The sequence below is a fragment of the Halichoeres trimaculatus genome, unplaced genomic scaffold, assembly GCF_033239565.1.
Source record: "Halichoeres trimaculatus isolate MK-OKI-2021-1 unplaced genomic scaffold, fHalTri1.1 fHalTri1_scaffold_13, whole genome shotgun sequence".
NCBI classification, from domain to species: Eukaryota; Metazoa; Chordata; class Actinopteri; order Labriformes; family Labridae; genus Halichoeres; species Halichoeres trimaculatus.
The window spans coordinates 34,524,803-34,546,415 of record NW_027437191.1 but is presented as its reverse complement, the minus strand read 5'-3'; the positions used below and the strand labels follow the sequence as shown (position 1 = coordinate 34,546,415).

The window sequence follows — 21,613 nt, the reverse complement described above, 5'->3', positions numbered from 1 at the left end:
GTAAAGTAAAATAAAAAAGCTGGTTTTCATCTTTGAACAGAATAAACTGGATGAAATTTGAAGAAGAGCATGAATAAACCAGTCCAACATGGAAAGAGGAACACAGCTCTCAGGTCAGCATCCTCATCTCCTCTGTGTTTCTGTGGTTACGGGACGGGAGCTGTGATCTACGAGCTGAGCCGTCGATACGGAAGATCTCAGACGTCCCAGCTGCAAAGATCGGAGCGGCTGCACCCTCCTGCATGAGTACATGAGTATGCTAACCCAGAGAGCAGCTGCACCAAAGCTATGATTCACCATTTGTCCTTCAAATGCTCCGACTCCCACCAGCACTACGGCACAACACACACACACACACACGTCCCACTGAGGGGCTGTTAGTGCTGCATCAGGACCAGAGCTGATGAAAAATGGATGTGCAGAAAGGAGCAACAGAGGGAGGAGGGTGAGGTGAATGAGTCCAAGGAAGATGGAAGAGGAAGAGGAAGAGGAGCGCCATGAACGGTCACCAGAAAAGTGACCAGATGAGGAGCTCGCGCCATCATTTATAACACTTTCTCTCAGTTAAACACCTTTCCTCCTCAGGAAACAGGTGAAAGAAGAAGAATTTCTGTTTTCTGCCAACATAGCGTCCAAAAAAAGTCAACTCCAAAGGTCAAACTGAGAGCACGACATCTGGGTGTAGGAGAAACTGTAGCTGGTGTCAGAGCTAACATCCTACAGAGTGAAAAACTGCAGAGACACAGGTATTCAGGGGTATTGAGGGGCTGAAAGGATGAATCATGGCGCTAAAAGCAGAGCGGCCTGTATGAGCACAGGAGACGCTGAGTGAGCCGGTCTACAGAGGCGGGTGATGTAATGGAGGTAGGGGAGGTTATTTTGGGCTCAGTGTCGCAGTGAGAAACAGCGCTGACTCCAACAGGAGGAGGATGTTGGTTTTTAATTCTGGAGAAAACAAGATTCACTGCGTCACTTTTCACTCCACACGCCTTAACACTGAAATAAACCCGTCAGAGGGGATCTAACATGCTAACTGTTAGCTCGACTTTAGCCGTCTCTGACTCCATGTGAGTAGCATCGTGCTCTGAGGGTTAAAGGAAACTCATATTTATTTGATTGTGCTCTAACTTGGAGTGTGCTCGCTCTGAAACAAGCCTCCTGCCTCTTTTTTCTGGAAATGGAGACTGAGGCCTTGTCCACACATAGCCTGGCGTTTTAGGAAACAAATATCACAACATACCATAACATGGACGACAGGCCTAAACATAAGCTTCCTGTGAGTTGAGGTCTGATTTTAAGGTTTTATTGATTACTTTTAAAGCTCTCATGGGATCCGCTCCGAGCTACATTTCTGAGCTTCTGATTACATATGAGCCGACTCTCAGCCTCAGATCAGATATTGTCTTTCAACCTTTCTCTTTTATTTCCCACTGTTTTAAGTCCATCCATCCTAAAATTTACTTCTTTTATGTTATGTTAACACATTAATGTAGTTACTTCTTATATTCAGATTTTATCTAATCTGTGACTCACCTTTGATTCACTTTTAATCCCTTCACTGGTTCCTTTTTAGGCCTTAATTTTAAGTTTTATCCTTTGCTGATGTGTGTTTCCTCTTTAATCTCTGCTTTAATTTTATTACTTTATTATTTTATCATTGCTATAATTTCATCTTTTCATATTTCTGTATTGTTTTTGTTTTTAACCGGCTTTGATTGCCTTTTTTCTCTTTTCTTAATGAGTATATGTTTTATCCTTAATTTTAGTCGTCATGGTCTCATTTTGTGTTGAATGGTTCTTGTATTGTGTGGGTTCCTTTTGCTAGGGTTTTGTTTTCAGGTCCTGGTTTTGAGTTGTTTCCCTGTGTTTTATTGAGTTCCCTCCTACTGTCAAAGCACCTTGTAAACTGCTGTTTTTAAAGGTGCTATATAGATAAAGTTATTATTATTATTATTATTATTATTATAATTATATTTATTTTTATTATCATTATTATCATTATTATTATTATAACCATAATTATTATTATTTTATTTATTATAATTATTATCATTAATATTATTTTATAACTATTATTATTATTATTATTATTATTATTATTATTATTATTATTATTATAATTATTTTATTTATTATAATTATCATTATTGTTATTATCATTATTATTATTTTCATAATACTTATAATAATTAGTAGCATTTTTATTATCATTATTAATATTTAACATGAAAATATGAACGATTTCCCAAATACCTGGTGACATATGGAAATGGCCTTATACTCACTATCTTAAGGGTAACTAAAGCAAATCAGATCATGTGAGAGAAGATTTATTGCTTTCAAGTTAATAAGTAATTTTATATTTTTGAAACACCAACAGGGGGAGGTGTTGTTACGAGGCCATGAGCAGCATGCTGCTAAAACAGCTCCTGTCACCATTAAAATAACATGTTTCATGTTCAAAATGAGGCAGAAACACTCTGTAACCATGTACAGGACAACATAAGGAAGTAAATAAACCTTCCTTTTTTGTCCAGAGGAGGCGCCAAATTCAACATAGGGGATTCCATAGGGGATAGAAGCTTCTGGATGAGTTTGTTCGATGGGTTTAGAGATTACACTGACATGAAGACAGTCAAAGGATGTAAATGAACTTCACTTCTGTTCATACTTTGCTAAACCACAGTAAAATATCTGACTGTAGCAGTGTTTGTTAGCATGTTTGGGTATCTGAAACGCCTACTGCTCATTCCTATGCACTGTTTGGAAACCCTGTGTTCATTTTTGTAAACTGTCCAAGCTGACACCAGCTGGATCCAACTGATATTTCTAAGAGCTGATATCAGAAACCAAAGCCAGAAACTTCTGTTCAGGTATTACACTTCACAAACTTACTGGTCAACATTTTGACATCTTTTAAAAAAAGGGTTTTAAAGGCCAAAAGGAGACTTTAAATGAGCAAACTAAGCACAGGTTGTTTTCCTCATTAAGGTGACGTATCATTATTTATCAAAGCAGCTGTGACACCTGACGTACCCTTAGCCACCTGAGGCTGAGTATCAATCATTGAATTTAGGGACTCCCCAGCGTCTGTGCTGCGTTTAGCATCATAAACTGGAGAAGCTGTAAAAAACGTCAGTTTAACGACGACACTGATGTGACAGCGTCTCCCAAACATAACGATTGATTAGAGCAGAGTGGCTGAAACGGTCCCCGTGGGGCCGTGAGCCGGCCGAGTCCTGCAGGCCAGACCTCAGATACTCAATAACCTATCAGAGCTGCAGGGAGAAAACCCTTCCTCTTCCTCCTCCTCCTCACACCTCCATCAGCAACACTAATGAGAGGAAAAACACTGAATCTGAGGGGTCATGTGTGTTTGTGCAGCCTTTAAGTGACTAACGTCTAACATGAATAAAAGATAAATCACCAATTTGGGAAAATCCAATTCAGCACTAATCTTTTTGGAAGTGGCAACGTGACGAACAGATATTTGGAGCAGAACAAACTCTGCTTTTTAATTATTCATCATTTGTTTCCAGTCGCTAGCCACTAGCTAGCCTGCTAGCCTGGTGAAAGTTATCGATGAGCTTCACAAAGCATTAAGTTTCTAATCTGTCTGGTCTAATTTCAAAAATATTATAAGATAATAAAGATGTCAGAGCGGTAATTGGCTGTTCTGGTCTAATAAACAGCTTTTTCCAGCTGTCGCTCAAAGCCAGCATGCTCTATTACTTTACTGCCTCTTATAACTGTGACAGATAAGGGATATTAAGACTTAAAACCCTGATTGTTTGTTATTAAAAATGTGTCATCTAAAGTGAAAAATTGTAAAAACTTAGTACTTTAGAGTTGCTCTTGGAAACAGCCTCAAGTGGACACTTGAGGAACTGCAGTTCTCCAAAGTGCCACAATGACTTCATCCCCCGACAAAAGAGGAATTCACTTGAGTGAAACCTTTTTATTTCTCATGTGGAAACAGACTTTTCAATGAGGATTTTCCAGCCTGCCTCAAGTGGACACTGTGGGAACTGCAGTTTGCACTTAACGTTGTCATTAGTATCCTGCTTTAGCATTTCTCCAGGAGCAGTGGTTATGGCTTTATCCACCACTGAGTTTGTTTTGGGTCTTGATAAATTTGAGGATTTCTTTAAAGGTAAAAGAAAAACTAAACTTTTGATAAGCAGAAATATTTTATCTTTCTACTGTCTGATTTAAGTCATCAATGAACAAATCTTTTTTTTTTCACATTTTAAGTTGGAAAACTTCACTAGTTTACATTTTGCACTGTTGGATCTTCAAAAAGCTTAAAGTAGAGCTTAAATTGCAAAAAGGAGAAATGGGGAAAAAAATGATGAGTAAGCAGTTGTTTGAAATCAACAATTAAAGCTCACATCCTGATGTTCCCCTGATCTGAATCACTCTGAGAACATTTGGGGATGGATGGAGAGGGACGTTTACAGAAATGGGATGCAAAGCTGCGATGTTTTCAGGCAACAAAGTTCTGTGGCATAATCATTTAAGTTCATGTTATTTTCAAAGTGAATATAATATAATATAATATAATATAATATAATATAATATAATATAATATAAAATCTAATATAAAATCTAATATAATATAATATAATATAATATAATATCAGCCAGTTCAATAGTTCTGAATGAATTATTTTACTGGAACTGAAAATATTTCGTTTGAAATAAAAGGTTTGCTAAACTTAATCTGATTGTGATTTTGCAATTTTTGCATGCACGTTTCAAAAGTCCAAGTAAAGGGTCTGCTTGAATCATTTAACTGGAGTCATTTTATGCATTTAAGGGTTGAATTTAACATTTATAAAGAGATTTAGAGAAGAAATCAGGATATCTAGATTAATATCCTGTGTTGATTTTTATTTTTTTTTTAAATTTTTTTTATTTTAGTGTTCTTTAATTGTTTTTAAATTGTTTTTTATTTTATATGTAGTTAAGGATATAGTTAGGGATAGGTACCTTTCATATTTGAAATGATACGGTACAGATGCTCGGTACCTGGGAATCAGCACCGGTACTCAATGGTACCAATTTTCAGTACTGTTTTGTGTTTATGTGGTAATAAATATGATTTAGTTTTTTAACAAAATCTAAGTTTTTTTTTTCCTTTTAACATAAATTTAACCTTGCAAGGATGGGTTCATGTTCAGCATAGAGAATTGCCGACTCTTCCTCTCCCTCACAGTCAAAAGGATGCAATAAAGTACCTAAACATGGTACCTCTTGGTTCTACGTGAATATCCAGTACTTTTGACAGAATTTGGTTGGCACCTATAAAAGTAAGTAATTCAGTACCCATCCCTACATGTAGAGTTCTTTTGTCTCATGTTAGCTGTGATGTATTTAATTTTTTTTAAATATTTATTTCTTTCTGAACATCATTTTGGTCAACAGGTTCTGTTATTATAGTGCTTAACAAATAAAGTTGGATTGGATTGGATAGTGATATCGCCTAAAAATTAGGGATAGACCCATTATCGGCCGGGCCGTTTATCGGGGCCGATATCCAGGGTTGATATTTGGCATTTTGAAGCATATCGGCATCTGCTTTTTTTTAATCAGACGGTAAGAAACAAATGGAAAACTGCGTTGTTCCTTGTTCCCAGCACTGTCCCACCCACAGCACCATCTGATTGGTCACAAGCAGAGCCACGGCTTGGGAAACAGCCAATCAGCAGTGCAGTTATTACAGTTACACTGAAACTTTGGAAAACTTTATTTACTGTAGAAAACTTTAGCTATTTATATTTTTAAGTTTCCATTTAACTTTATAATCTAATTATCTAATAATCAGTATCAGCCTGGAAAAATCTGTATCGTTCTATCTCTACTAAAAATAAAAAATACTGAGATCCTGGTTTTTGGCCGTGTCGTGCAGCCCTAGCTGGTAGTTAAAAACTTTTTTTCTAACAGGCAGAAACATTTCATGACCCCTGGGTTTCTGCTGGAGCTTTTTCTACATCAGTTATGATCAATCACGTCCTGATCCTGAAGTACTTTATTTTTTCCTGCCTAATCATGGGGAGAAAAATAAACATGAATCAAATTTATCAGGTTTATCAACAGATCAAAGGAGGGAAATAATTTGATTTAAGCTCTCTGGTACATTTCATGGAAAACAAAAAGGTTTCTGGGTAAAACCACAACAAACATGTAACTCTGACTGAACTGATGCCATGATGGATTGAGATGTTTTTCCTGTGATCGATAACCTCCTGTTTGTTTGTGCGTCAAATGAAGTTTTTCTCTAAAAACACTTAAACGACTTTGCTCTTGGAGTTCTGTGTAATTAATTAAATGAATAACGGAGCAGGAATAAAGAGCTGAGGACACTGTACTGACTGTAACAAACACCTTTTATCACATTATCCAACATGTTGATGCCATCAGGGCTTGGAAACCATCCTGTAAACTCCATATTCAATCAGCTTGTTGGAGTGAAGTCTGATATTTGGGGCAGAGAGGAACAAAAGAGGTCTTCTTTTAGTCCTCTCTGGGGTTTTTCATCCTCACACACACACACCGATACACACACACACTGATACACACTGTAATGGAGAGCTGGCAGTGCATCTGAGAGACTGAGGATGAGAAGCTAGCCGATTAGTTAGCAATAAACCACTTCCTGTTATTCCAAAACAAGAACAAAGAATCACTGATTTGATTTTGATTCACACACATAAATCACAGAACAGGGACGTAATATTCCAGCTTTTTACAGACGTTAACGGAAAGTTACTGATCACCTGGCTGGGTTGAATGCTTCTTTCTCATTGGTTAATTTAAAAAAAACAAAGAGGACACCAGGAGCGTTTCGATCACATGACTCAGAGGAAAGAGCCTCTTCCTGTTGACACTGTGGCAAAAATGTTAATTCAATTCATTGGCCTGAACAACATGGAGGATATTCTTAAAAGCTGATCCTGTCCTGCAATCCGGGCAACAACAGCACCACGTTTCAGAGTTCCCCTCAGCTGAAATGTCAGGATTGATGTGGAGCGTGATAAATGAGCAGACTGGTGTCTGACCGTGACTTGACGTCTGGATTTAAAGGTTAGTTTGACGTTAATTTGTCCCAAACGGAGAGGGAACAGCTGACTGAGGAACCACAGGGTTTGATGCTCAGATTAGATTAATGAGTCACTTTAAAATCTCGTTTAAAGCTTTAGTTCAGTTAGATTAGAGCTGACAATCATGTGAAAGAGTGTTTATTTGATACAGAAAGAAATTCCTGTGGGTTTCAGTTTCTAAATGATGACTTCTTAATCCTGATTTGGATAAATTTCCTCTTTCAGAGCATCTTTGGAAGAAGCTCAGTCAAAAGCTGAGTCTCAAAGATACTTCAGCTCTTACTTCTCTGAGTGCATTTACACTGACGGTATGGAAAACTGTGATGCACTTTGATTTCTCCAACGATCATGTAAGTGAACTAACTGAAGCACTTTATTTGAGCCAAGTCTTCATCCTGTCGTACTTCCTTTCTTATTCAGCTGCTTAACCTCCTAATAACCACGATCACTTGACTCTGCACTAACAGGAAAAATTGAATTACTAACAGAAACTCGCTGAACTTGCTAAAAACACGCCGGGGTTCATGACAAAGATAAAATCTGAGTTAAACGACCTTGACGTGGAGATAAGAGTTCACAGGATGTTCAGTCTGCAGGAGGTTAAAGCTGAGGGGAGTAGCTTCATGTTAAGGTTTATTACAGAGCTTTATGAGGGCTGTGTCTCCAATGGGATACTCTGTGAGTACTCCAACACGGGCACTGAGTACACTGACTCTACTGCTTGATGTTACATACCGATACAGACGGAGCCTTCTGTCCGTGCTCAGCGTTTATTTCGTCTGTATTTCTGCATGTTTCCATAAGGTTTACAGATACGGACTAAACAGAGCAGTACCACCAGAAACCATGGGGGGGGCAGTGTTGCTGTTACTCCCTGATACGTAGCTTTAGTGAGACACGAAGAAGAAATAACGATGGAGTAACTTTTACAATGTATTTCACGTCCCCACTGCACCTATGAAGAATTACCTAATGTTGCTACATATGTGCTAGCTCAAGGGTCTTCAACCTGCGGCTCTGGAGCCTCATGTGGCCCTTTGACTCCTTTGCAGTGGCTCCTAACGTACTAAAATAACAAAGGATTTTTATTTTTTTTACAGAGGCTATTGAGGATTAAAGACACTGACGCTCAATAAAATCATGTGTTAACATTTTGTAAACTAAATCTGCATAGCATATTGCATAATTTTTTTTTCTAGTTTGTGCTTTTAGCTATTTTTTAAACCTTTTTTTCATTTATCTGATTTTTGTGTTTTTTGATATTTATCCAATGTTAAAATTTTTTTTTTTGAGTTTTGCAAATTTTTTTAAGCAAATTTCAAAATTTCTTGAGAAGTTCTGCAAGTTTTTGCTAATTATTGAAAAGTCTTTAAAAGCAAATTTTTTATAACAATTTTGAACTTTTTTGAAAATTTATAAAGTTTTGGCAAATTTTTGCAAATTCTCAACTTTTGGAATTCAGGCAAATTTTTTGCACATTTTTTTTCTTTATTTTAATTTGCAAATTTTTGTAATTAAACTGTTTGAAAAATATTGCAACTTTTTGTTATTTCAAATTCTTGGAATTTCATAACTTTTGAAATTTTTCCAAATTTTTGCAATTTTTTTGAAAATTCTTGAAATTTCATAACTTTTGGAATTTTTGCACATTTTTTAATTTTATTCATTTTTTATTTTGCAAATTTTTTAAATTAAAATTTTTGAAAAATATTGCATTTTTTTATATTTCATTTTTTTTTAAATTCATCTAACTTATGACATTACAATTTTCCTTTTTTATATCATATAAATTAATTAAAAACAAAAAACTAAGACATCACATGTACAATTTTATCCATGCAAAAAGCTTCTTGTTAAAATATATATATTTAATATATTTTTACTGTTTTTAGAATTTTACCCACTCTTTTGTCTTTATTGTAAAGATAAAGTAGAATTTGTGGCACCTGAATGACTTTAATCCAGGTGATCCAAGGAAAAATGGCTCTTACCTGTAGGTCATTACTAATTTATAAGGGGAATGATTCATTCTCTTAGAGCAGGGTTTCATCTATTTGATTCTTATTTTATTAATTTATTTTATTTATTCTTATGTAGGGGTATATAAAAGTTTGTAAGATTAAAAAATTATATATATATATTGGATTTTTTTTTTTTTTAAAGAAAAAAACTTTTTGAGACACAGCCTGGGTCTGATTTTGTGAAAGCTTGCGAGTGTTTCATTGAGGATTTGTGGATCAAAACAGATTATGCAAAAAAAAAAAAAAATGACACAAGCAATGCTGAATGAATTTAGTCTGAAACTAGTGTTTGATGTAAAGTGTAAAGTTGTGAATGTACACAAACCCAGTAGTGGAAGGAGCTGTGTCCTCGTTAGCTCCTCACAGTCCCAACCCCTCTCTGAGCTTGCTCTTTTTTTCGGGCCCTGTCATCGGTGTCTTTAAAAAAAAACTCATCCAGGAGGGAGAGCAGAGGGAACAATCGGCCGATTCATCTTCCTTTATGTCACCCTGTGGATCCTTTCTTCCTCCCTCCCTCCACACTTGTCCCCTCTTCCCGTGCCCACCCAAACGCCGCCCCACCCCCTTCCCTCCTCCCCACGTCGCCTCCTTCCTCTTGTTTTGAGCCGGTGCTCACAGGGGCCCCCGGCTTGTCCCTGTCCTGTCACATCCTCAATGGATCCTCTGTTTGACCCCTTCCGCCTCCTCCCCTCCTCCCCTCCTCCCCTCCCTCCTCACCTTCTCTTTCTCCCCCTGCTAACAGGATAATCAGAGCCACAGCAGCGTCTGATCAGCTGCAGCTCATTATCCAGGAACGCAGCAGCCTTAATCAGCACACATTACATTACATAACATGATGTGGATCATTGGAGTCACCTGCCGCTCATGTTGGGGTAGGAGGACACGACATGTGATGCAGGTCTCATGTTCAAGGGGCTTTTTGGCACTGTTTGTCACTCTGCATGCTTCAGAGCGTGTTTGTGAGCATGTTTACAGACATGAGGAGGCTGTGCATCAGGAAAACAAGAATTAAAGACAGAAAAATGCACCGTAATCCTCCGTCAGTATCAACAGGTGTACAAGAATGAAGCATAATAATAAAGCATCATGTATCATAGAAACAAGGAGTTTTCCAGAGGCAGATCTGAGATTCTTATGTTCACACTAAATGTGAATAAAACCATTCATGTTACTAAATTTTATGTAAAGTTTTTGTAAAGACGCAGGTAGATCAAGAGAGCACTGTAGAGGCCAGACCTTGGTGTTTGAGGTCCGTCCCATACACTAAAAACACCACGTCAGGCGCCATGCACCAAGCAGTCACGCATATCAGCCTGTTTTAAATTCAATATTACATAATACTCTGTCACCAAACTTTAAATAACTGCCTGTATATTTAAGTAACTGCTCTTTTACACTTTGAGACATCCGTTTTAGCAAAGTAACGTTTGCTGTGTCAGTGTTTTGTGGCCATGAGTGAGGAGGGAACGAGGAGGACACGAGACCTTGCTGTACTTAGCGGTAGTGCGCAGGCAGGAAGCCCAGGCCGTATCCACCAGTAACGGTTCGTATTAACTGATAAAACACTTGGCGATGGATAGGTTGTTTGAGATCTGCGGCATAGACTGGCTGTCTGCGCTTTACAGTACAGACCTGTTGTCCATGTTCCACAGCACGGACTGGCTGTTTGTGTTCCATGGCTTTATGAAATATGTCCAAAATGAAGCTGAATTGAACTGACCTCTTATACGTGTATTAATTTAACAACCCAGAACTGTAATTGTGCTTTTTTTTAAATGGAGCGTTATGAGCAGTTTTCCCACCAATTAAGTAGAAATGGTAATTGATAAGATTTTATTGATATCAACACCTTTATTGATTCTGCTTATCGATCTGATACTTAATCGATTCTCGTATCAATTTCTCCTGTGGATTTTCTCTGTAAGAAAAGTAGCTTCACAAGTTTTCTAGGTCAACAATGTTAAATTAAGTTCATATGTGAATAAAAACATAATTGGTCACTGGATCTGGATATCTCTGGACGTAAATACAGAGAAATAACGTGACGTTGATGTACTATTTTGTAATATATTATTGACTCAAGTGGGCCATCTAGTGTCTCCAAGTGGTTATAGCAGTATTCTAAGTTGTTTGGAACCTTGCTGAAGTTATGAAGTCAGCCATGAGCCTGCACCTAACTTTTCTTTGAAAGTTGAAATTCTATTCTGAAGCCGAAGTTGTACTGATCTTTGCTAACCACTAGCATATCAATGCAATTTTCTGTACACGTTAGCATCAAGCTAGCAGCATTTTGTTTATACCGTTTTTGGTAAATAAGGAGATGAATATGAATTTGGTGTGAGAATGTAATGTTGTGCTGAAAATCCTGAATCAGAGTTTTCTTGGGAAACGTTATCAACCTGCTAAGCTAAGATAGCTGCAGCAGATTAGTCGACATAAGTTCCTGCAGTGTAAAGAATTGGTAAGGGAATCATTAAGCACACAGCTAACAATATCGATAGATTAAAATATTTATGGATTCTAAACAGGGACCGGTTTTCGATTCCCATCCCTACAGTTAAGGGATTTTTACAACAAACAAAAGCGCAGGAGTTTTGAAAATTTACACATTAAGTACTGACATCCATCATTTTCTGTCTGTCATGGTCTGTACAAAATGAAATGTTTAGAGGCTCTCTGAGGTCAACAGAGTCACATACACTAAGTAAGGTTTTATATAAAAGCTGAATTTAAGATATGTCAGAAAAAAATTAAGAGTCACAGCATCTATTTCATTAATTTAGAGGTTTCCAAGCATGGGAAGCTAACATGCTAGCTAGCTCATCCCATACAGTTTACACATAGTTCATATTTGACCTCAAGTATGTGATGAGTCAGCATTTTCTTCTCACGTCTTCCAGTCAGTGCTGGTTAAACTCCATCAAGGATCTATGAGCAGTCCTTTCCTGTCATTGTTGGTCCACATTCTGACATATACATTAAGTTAGAAAGCAGGACCTGTGGCACAAAAAGATCTCAGCTGTTTGTTTTTCTTTCATGGGAACTTTCAAAGTATGTTTACAGTTTACTTCCTCTCACGACTGTTTCCTGGAGCCCTCGCCACACAAGGCTCGAAATCAATTCATCATCCAGGAACCATGAAACGTAGGCTTTTTCTAGGGTTAGGGTTTTAAAGTTTATAATTTAGGCTTTTTATTTCATGTAGACATGGGGTGAAGGGTCACGGGTTGGACTTGAGCTTGGACATGTCTCTTTAGGCTGTGGGTTAAACTCAGGGATTAATTCAGATGCTGATTTGTAAATAAATACTTGTTAGCTTCAATATCTCCAATACAACTGAACCACACCACAGACCACTAAAGATGAGACATTAACCCCTTCAGACTGGATTCAGCGTGTATATACCTTCAAGGCCGGATGCGGTGCATAGGTCATTTCAGATGATGTCATCATTTTAGGACATGTGACTGATTAAATGTGCTGTGATTCGCTGACACATGGGGCAAAGCAAAGACATGTTTCTATCTGCTTTCTTGGCTGAGACATAAGTTTTGGTGAACTTTTAAAACTTTTTTTTCCTTTGCCCTTCAGGCTGTAAGAGATTGTTTACATTTTAAACTATGTTTTTCTAAGGTGTTATTAGCAGGTGCCTCAGGTCTAAACGGGTTAAAAAATGAAGGGACACGTTTCGGTAAACATTCACTATGTGTAAATACAGCTAACACGCAACAAATGACAGAAAAATAAAGATATTTTGAAAATATTCTAAAAATGAAGTGGAGCTATTCTGCCGCATTAGCACCGTTTACTGTTTTTAGCATGAATCTACGTGAAGTTGACTGGATCTACGTTCTTAACGTGGTTGTTTTGACTCCTCATCGTGCTGTTGGAGACTCAGAGGCATCAGGAAGGCGGGTCAGCAGAGCTGCACAGACATTGCTTTAATTCCTCTGTGAAGTGAGGAGGATATTTATCGACTGTGTATCAAGCAGAAAGGCTTGGACCAGGCACACACTGAGGCCAACCGAACATTTTCCACTTCCCCTCCTGACAACATCCCATCTATACTCTGTAAACCATCGGCCCGTCCTCTGACGTTCCTTTGGTGCATGTGTTGGCCTTTTAATCTGCTGTTTCCACCTGAGGCGAAGGTTAAACTCAGTTTACTGGCGCAGAATTACAGTCATGTTTCTCCTCCTTTCCTTAAAAAATGTCTTTTACTACATATTTAAGGAGAAAAGTATGTAAACATTTATACAGGCTTTTATATACTTTAACATTACACCATTCAAAACAGTCCTCTGAGAAAGACGGTCCCATGGTGTGTGTTTTTCTGCTGGTATTACTGTCAGTAATCAGGTTAGTATGTGCGTCACAGCCCTTAGCATGACAGAATAATGAGCACTGGTTTGATTCCCTCTCATTTAGATACACATGATACTTCAGGTTTCTCTGTGTCATTGATTTGTTATGAAAGTGAAGTCCAACAGTAGTAAACAAAAACTGACCCTACTCTGCGCTGAAACCGAAGCTGGCAGCGGGCAGAGATTGATAAAAACACTTTATACAGAGACAAAAGGCAACACAAGACGTATCTGCCACAGTCAGAGATCAGAGAGGAAAAGATGGACTGAAACAAGTCAGACAGTAAGCTCTGAAAAAAGGAAGAGGCTGATTATCCGCATATCAGCATCGGCATTTTTGCACAGGCATATTGGCACTTGGCCAACTATCTGCCAGGCTGAGAATTTGCATATTGGCATTGGCAAATTGGCATTGGCAAATTGGCATTGGCATACTGACATTGGCGAATTGGCATTAGGCCAATTATCTGCCAGACCAATATTCACCATTTTGAGGCATATTGGCATCAGCATATTGGTATCCACATATTGGCATTGGAATATTGGCATATAGGTACAGGCATATTGGCATCACCAGATTGGTACAGGCATATTGGTGTCGGCATAATGGCACTGGGATATTGGCATCAGGCCAATTATCTGTTAGGCCAGGAATCAGGAAATTGGCATATTGGTACCAGCATGTTGGCATCAGCATATTGGCATTAGAATTTTGGCACTGGCATATCGGCATCAGGCCAATTATCCACTAGGCCGAGAATTAGCATATTGGCAAATTGGCACTGGCAGATTGGTATCGGCATATTGGAATTAGCCCATTAGCATATTGACATATTGGTATTGACTATTGGCATTAACAAATTGGCATTGGCATTTTAGCAATGGCATATGGAACAGGCCAATTCTCTGCCAGGCTGAGAATCAGCATATTGGCATCAGCGAATTGGCATCAGGCCGATTATCTGCAACACCAATATTCACCATTTTGATGCATGTTGGCATTGGCCTATTGGTATCAAGCCAATTATCTGCTAGGCCGAGAATCAGCATATTGGCACTGGCAGATTGGTCTCAGCTAGGGATGGGTACCTTTCACATTTGAAACAATACGGTAGCTCTACCCAGTACCTGTCAATCGGTACGGATACTCAACGGTACCAACTTTCGGTACTTTCTGTGTTATAGTGGTAAAAAAATATATCAATTTATTGAATAATAAAACACTTTTTTTTTTTCAATTTAACATATTAATTCTTCAATATATTACCTTGCAATGCTGTGTTCATGTCCAGCATGGAAATTCACCTACTCTTCCACTCCCTCACAGTCAGAAGGATGCATTTAGGTACCTAAACATGGAACCTTTAGATTTTACGTGAATCAGTACTTTTGACAGAATTCGGTCGGTACCTATAAAAGTACCTTACTCGGTACCCATCCCTAGTCTCAGCATATTGGCACATTGGCACTGGCAGAATGGCTTAGGCAGATTATCTGCCAGGCCAATAATCACCATTTTGAGGCATATTGGTATCGGTATATTGGCATTGGTATAATGGCATCAGGCCTTTTTATCCGCCGGGCTGATTATCCGCCAGGCCGATAATCAGTCCACTGGCATTAGCATATTAGCGCTGATATTTGTCATTTTCAGTCCAGTTTTATTGAGGTTACATTGAAATTTTGGAAAATTTTGTTTACTGTAGAAAGCTTTGGGGAATTTTTTATATTTTTTAGGTTTTTATTTAACCTGGTAAGTAATGCTGCTGAGCCTGGGAGCTGTTTGATAAACATAAACTTAAATGTTTTTTAAGTGTTGGAGTTTTTATTATTCAATATTTTGATGTCAATATTTCCACATACTGTAAATGAATATCAGCTCCAAATATCGGTTATTGGCTTCGGTATCGGCCCTGAAAAAAACCTTATCGGTCGATCTCTACTCAGAAACATTTCCTATCATACGTCCCTCTGTTTCTGTCAAAGGGAAAATACCTGTGATTTTTGACACACTCAGGTCTGAACAAACACCCACACATGACGTCACTTCTCTGGAAAACATCTGCACAAACACCAGCATGAAAAAAACACAGAAACGAAGAACTTTCATGTAGCAGAGATTTAGATCTTCACCAAATGTTTAACCCTGTGTCCCCTCTGTCCCTCTTAATGTCTCCCTTATTGTCATGTGACCTTTAGGCTGACCCGTCAGGGCCACGCAGTGTGACCCTCTGACCTCCAACCTATAAAAAAAGTCAATAAATCCAATCGGCTGTAGGAAGGCGTGAATAGAGCAGGTGGCGAAAACATACACAGTCATTAGTGAGCGCTTTCCAAATATTCATTCACACAAAGCTGAGAAATTTACACCGAGGTAAGAGTGCCGAGTCTGCAAGAAGACGGAGGGCGGCAGCTGGCCCACAGCACGCTGCAAAGAGCGCCGGTCAGAGGCTGTTAGGTAATTAAATCTGAGCTGAGGAACACAGGAAGGAGCACGCTCAGTTCGTTTCTGAAGTGTTGAGGTTTATCAGTCATCTCTGAGGATGATTCAGTCCTGTCTTCCCTCCAAACATGCTGATGAGGTTTATAGTTTTCTGTTTATCCAGGGTTTATCAAACTCCTTGGTGATGTGGTCAAACTGGTACAGCGAAGCATATTTCAGAGGATGACAGCAAGAAGGAATCTAATAATCAAGAAGAGACACTTGGACTATTTTTCTTTTCTTTTCTTTCTTTGTTAATTTAACCTGAATCAACCAAAATTGTCCAATTTGACAGATTTGGAAAACCAAGTGATCCCTCTGTAATCACTGACTTTATGTTTCTGGTGACTCTTCTATTCTATTCTATTCTATTCTTTTCTATTCTATTATTTATCATTGCATCACTTGGATGGCTTTTACTGGATCTTTCCCAAATTTCTTGGAGTTTTCTCTAATAAATTCATGTTAATATGAAAAGAAAGTCATATGTTAACCTTTTTCTTACATACATAAAATAAAGGCTCTAAACTGCAAAAACTAAAATCTTATTAAGTGTTTTTGTCTGATTTTAAGTGAAAATTGTCTTGATCTACTCAATATGAGCCACATCCAACTGGACGGTCCAGAAAAATGTCTTATTTAATGTTATTTAAGGACAAATCTGCCAATGGAACAAGAGAAATTTACTTGAAAATTGGCTTAAAACTTAAATAATGTTTTAATACAAGTTATTTTTACTCCTTTTCTATCCCTAACCCATTTATATATGATTTTTATTAAAATTTACAATAAAATACATAAATACGGATGCATCATATCATTATTTTGTGTGTAAATAGTAATATTTCTCTACTTTTTTATATTTCCTTAGCATTCTAATTTCATATAACTATTATCATTGTATTTTTGTTGTTATATTTTTTTGCCTGAGAGCTGCTGTAACAAGAAATTGTCCCTTATGGAGATCAATAAAGACTATTCTATCTTATTCTATTCTACATATTGATGACTCAAATGAAAAAGTGAGGTCACATATTTCCCTTTTCCTACATATATCTTTATGAATCACTCAGTCTGTGGTTACCAGTCAGAAACTTTGATTTGTGGATGCAAAAATTTACTTTCACTTTTGGTTTGTTTCAGTAAAAACTACAGTTTAACTGAGTAGCTAACCAATAAATGAGCATTGAATAAATACATTGAATCTATGGGGGATGAAAGAATGAAAGTACATGATGAATGGAGTACAGCAGGAGTGTGATAAATCATATTCAGTCTAATTGAATCATCTCTAAGTGTTCTCATGTGGTTCAACAAAAACCCCAGAACTGTCAGACAGGAAACATGTGGTCCTCTGTGTCACAGTCAGACCCTGAGTCCTGGTGCCTGTTGGTCTGGATGAGAATCCGGACCGAACCGGGCTCCAGCCGTTTTATTACTGCGGGACTGCAGAGTGCAGACCACCTCACTCATTACTCAGCAAAAAGTCAGCGCGAGGCGCACACAGAGCGAGCGCGCGCTGCAGCACGTAACGGATGCGCAGAGACAGACGCTCAGAGGGAGGGGTGAGGGGAGGGGGGGTGTTCGCTGACAGGTAGACTATGTTTATAAACATACAGGTGGACAATAGGAGGGAACAAAGCAGAGCAAACACCACAGAGGACAGAGGAGGACAGGTACGGGGTCACAGCGCGTCACGCTCGGCTCACCTTGCTGTCGTGGACGCTGCTCGCCTCCTGCTGCACGCTCACCTCCGCGGCGGAGGCTGAAGCTGAGGCATCCTCCTGGCTCTTCCCGTCCCGCTGCGCTGAACTCTCTGCTGCTCCCATGGCGAACAAACCACAAAGACACCAACTCTTCTCGTCTTCACACCAAAAAATTCACAGCCCCTCCGCGTCGAGATGAGACGACTACAGCGAGCGAGAAGTCCAACAGCGTCCGAATGACGAGCTCGGTTACAGCGCAGCTCCGCCCCGGGGTGGCCTGGATCTGGAGTGATGAAGTGAGAGGACCAGCAAACTCTTTTAGGACACCCCCCACACACACATAACACCACCACCTCCTCCTCCTCCTCCTCCTCCTCCTCCTCCTCCTCCTCCTCCTCTCAGTATCACATGGGGCACGCATTGCTGCATCAGAGAGTCGGTGCTGATGAAATGCAGGTGATGAGTGAGGAGTTAGGAAATAAAATGAGATTATTTCTTCTTATTTTAGCGATTGTTGAAATTTAGACCGTAAAAATGTCCCAATTAACACACCAAGGAGATATAAAATGTGTTAAAAACTATTTTTTTTAAATTATTTTTATATCTACTAAAAATAATAACTGTGCTTTGAGATTAAGCTGCTTTTGTGGATTATGATTTTTAAGATTTTTACTTTTTTAATTTTTTTTTTTGTTTTAATGTTCTGAGTGTTTTGTTGTTGTTTTTTTTGCTTTAATTCTTTCTTTATTTTTCTTTTTTTTTGTTAATTTTTCAAGCATAAATTTTGATTTCTTTTTTATAATTGTACATTTCTATCTATTCTTTTTGTTTTGCTTTTTAGATTAGGATTTTTAAAAATTTAAATTTTTCGATTTTTGTTTGTTTTGAAAAGCTGATTGTTTTTTATTATTTGTTTTTGCTTTATTTCTTTATTATTTATTTTACTCTTTTTGTTAATTTTCAAATGATGTATTTGAATTTATTTTTTATAATTTTACGATTCTATTTATTTTTATTGTTTTTTATTGTTTTGATTTTTAATTTTTCGGGATTTTTAAGTTGTGGGTTAACCCCTTTTAAGCTTCAGATTTTTTTAATTTCTAAATTTTTTTAATTATTATTTTTTTTTTAACTTTTTTGTCAATACATAAAATCAACTCTCATCTAATGCTGTTTTTTTTTTTTCCAAAATATAGGCCCAAACGTGCTAGATTTTATTCTTAATTATTATTTTATAATATATATAATGATTTGACATATATTTATTATTATTATTATTATTTTATTTTTATTATTATAATTATTATCATTATTATTATTATTATTGCCAGTGTCACACATCAGCTATGCTTTTGAGTTAGTCGACTATTTCTGCCTGGCTTGTGAGGAGCTGATGTGCAGTTTTAAATCCTGATTGCAGGTTGAGCTGTGTGTGCCATTTTGTTGGAATTTTTGAACACACAAATTACAGCCTGAGCACTCACAGCCAAGTTCACACAGGTCCAGACTGAGGGTCCCTGCAGCTAACAAACAGGAGAGCAGAGGGGACACACTCTCACAGTTTGACCTTGCAGGAAATAGTAAGCTACTTGGAAGCTTCCCTTTAGAAATATTCATCAGATAAGAGGTTAAGTGTTGAAGTATTATAAGAAATGTCACATGAGAGCGGGTAATGCAATGACTTCAATGAATGTAATAAATGTAATGGATATCAGCTCTGTTGTCACAACTACAAACCACAGCTCAAGTGCCAAGAATAATCGTAATAATATCAAGAACAACATCTTAATTTAGAGTGTGAAATTTATTTTACACAATTGTTACACAAACAGCATCAGACCAAAGAAAGTCTGACCTACAACAGCTCAACAAAACCCACTGCGTCACTAAAAGTAGACCCTCCTGAACGGTCTGCTCTGTGCTCAAACACGTTAACGTCAGATGCTCTCAGCTTTTTTCAACTGCAGTCATCATTATAGTTTAAATCTGTGGTGTATTTAGCGAAATAAGTTATTTTATTTATATTTTTTTTAGCATATCAGGGTGATTTTTAACGATAAACACTATCATCAGTCTGTAATCAGCAGATCATTCAGAACACCCGTCAACGCGGAGTGATACCACAGACTGTGAGTGGACTGATAAACAGCGCGAACTATTATTTTTAAAAGAAGCTTTAAATCGCCAATAAAAGGAGGCGATAACTTTAAGTTAGAACACTTACACCTGGTAACTGTGACAGAGTTAATCTCATGTCAGATGAATGAGTAACGGACTACCTGTTGTAGCTGAAACAAAGCGGGAATTTGTTCGTGAAATCAATAATTTCTCAATTCCGAAAATTTAAACGTAAGTTTTGGAAAGGTGAACATTTCTGATGTGAAGCCTCAGAGGATTAAAGAAACCAAACCATCTTCCTCACCTGTGATTTCTGCGAAACGCTTCAAGGAGCATCAACCACAGCCAGTTCAATGAGCTAGCCAAACCTAGCCAAACGACGACGGCTTCACGCAGAGGTTCGTTGCTCGCGGTGCCTTGTGGGTAATGTAGGCAGTGGGTACTGACAACGATTAGAAATGCTTGGAACAAAAATAAAAAATAAATGTTCAAATCAGCCTGAATCTCGTTTTTAACCCCCACCTTTTTAAAACTTACTGATCAGTTAGCTTATCCTTTAGCCTAACAGCTCTATAGCAATTCAGCAAAGCATTCTGGGAAATCATGACTTGTTATTTTGGATGCTGAAGATTCTGGTTATGAATTAAGTATGGTATTTTTATGTCACCTTTCTTTCATTAAAAGTAACAAATAAAATATTGAATAAATAAACTGTTGTTTGAGAAGTGATAAAACAATTGAGGTTTAGCTTGTTTGATTTTTTTTTAATGGTTTTGTTGACAAAACAAATGAAGATCAGCAAAAACTGTAAGAGAGAATACATTAACAAACAAAAATTACAATGGATACAAATATATAGCATATTTTAAGATAAAGTCACAAATAAAAAAAAAATTAATTAAAATTAAAATCAAAATGTAAAACAAATTGATAAATTTAATTTAAAAAATAATAAAAAAAAATATTTTTTATTAATTTATTTTTCTTTGGTTGATTGATTTTTATTTCGATCAATTTGACAATAGAAAAATAAATACAGACGGAGGAAAAAATACAAAAGCAAAGCAAATAATAATATAATTAAAATATATATTACTATATATATAACTATATTAAATCATCACACCATATCAGAAGAACTATGGCAGTCAGTTATGTGGCACTAGGTGAACAAAAAAGTTCACAGGGTGGCACTAAGTTAGAAATGGAGACCGTTTTGTGAAAACTTTCAGGTTTTCCACGAAAACTGAATTTAAGTATTTCCAGTTTAAAGCTGCCCAGCAAGTCTTTGATCTACTGGTTGTTTGTTTGTTTGATATTTTTGGTTAAATTGTTAAATTATAAAATATAATAATGATTATTATTATAGGAAGCCTCTGATACCTTCCAGTATCAAAGGACAGCAATAGTCAGTAACAACATTATTGTGTTAGAGCAGAAATAGAACACGTGTGGTCTTGTCTTTTAAGGCTTTAAACTGTTGGCCCCTCATGACCCCGGCCCTGGTGACTCCCCCTAACCTACAGGCCTTTATTTTATTTCACTGGGAATTCCACAATCCAGACATTTCAAACCATGAATGAAGGGTTTGTGAGCCTTGTTTACGTCTTTGAGCATTATATTCATTAACATGACATTGATCAAATTTCATATCATGAGGTAAAAATAAGCATACACTCATGACGGCCTGATATAAACGTCTTAGATAAGTCATGCTGTTCTCCAGAACATTTGGGTCGTGCTCACATGGAGCTCATATGTGAAATTAAAGCTTCACAAAGAACAACTTTTTCTTTGTTTGTAATTTAATTGTGACGTG

At 37.4% G+C, this 21,613-nt stretch overlaps 1 protein-coding gene across 1 annotated transcript in view; it reads right to left on the bottom strand.

The window, feature by feature from the left end:
- Nucleotides 1-20,197, bottom strand: part of akap12b (A kinase (PRKA) anchor protein 12b) — a 77,037-nt gene extending 56,840 nt beyond the window's left edge. The window contains exons 1-2 of the mRNA XM_074684708.1: nucleotides 20,099-20,197; nucleotides 17,680-17,959 (exon numbers count right to left, since the gene is read on the bottom strand). Of these exons, the coding sequence (XP_074540809.1) occupies nucleotides 17,680-17,799 (120 nt within the window). The 5' untranslated portion in view covers nucleotides 17,800-17,959; nucleotides 20,099-20,197. The remainder of the gene's footprint in view (nucleotides 1-17,679; nucleotides 17,960-20,098) is intronic.
- Nucleotides 20,198-21,613: the final 1,416 nt, after the last annotated feature.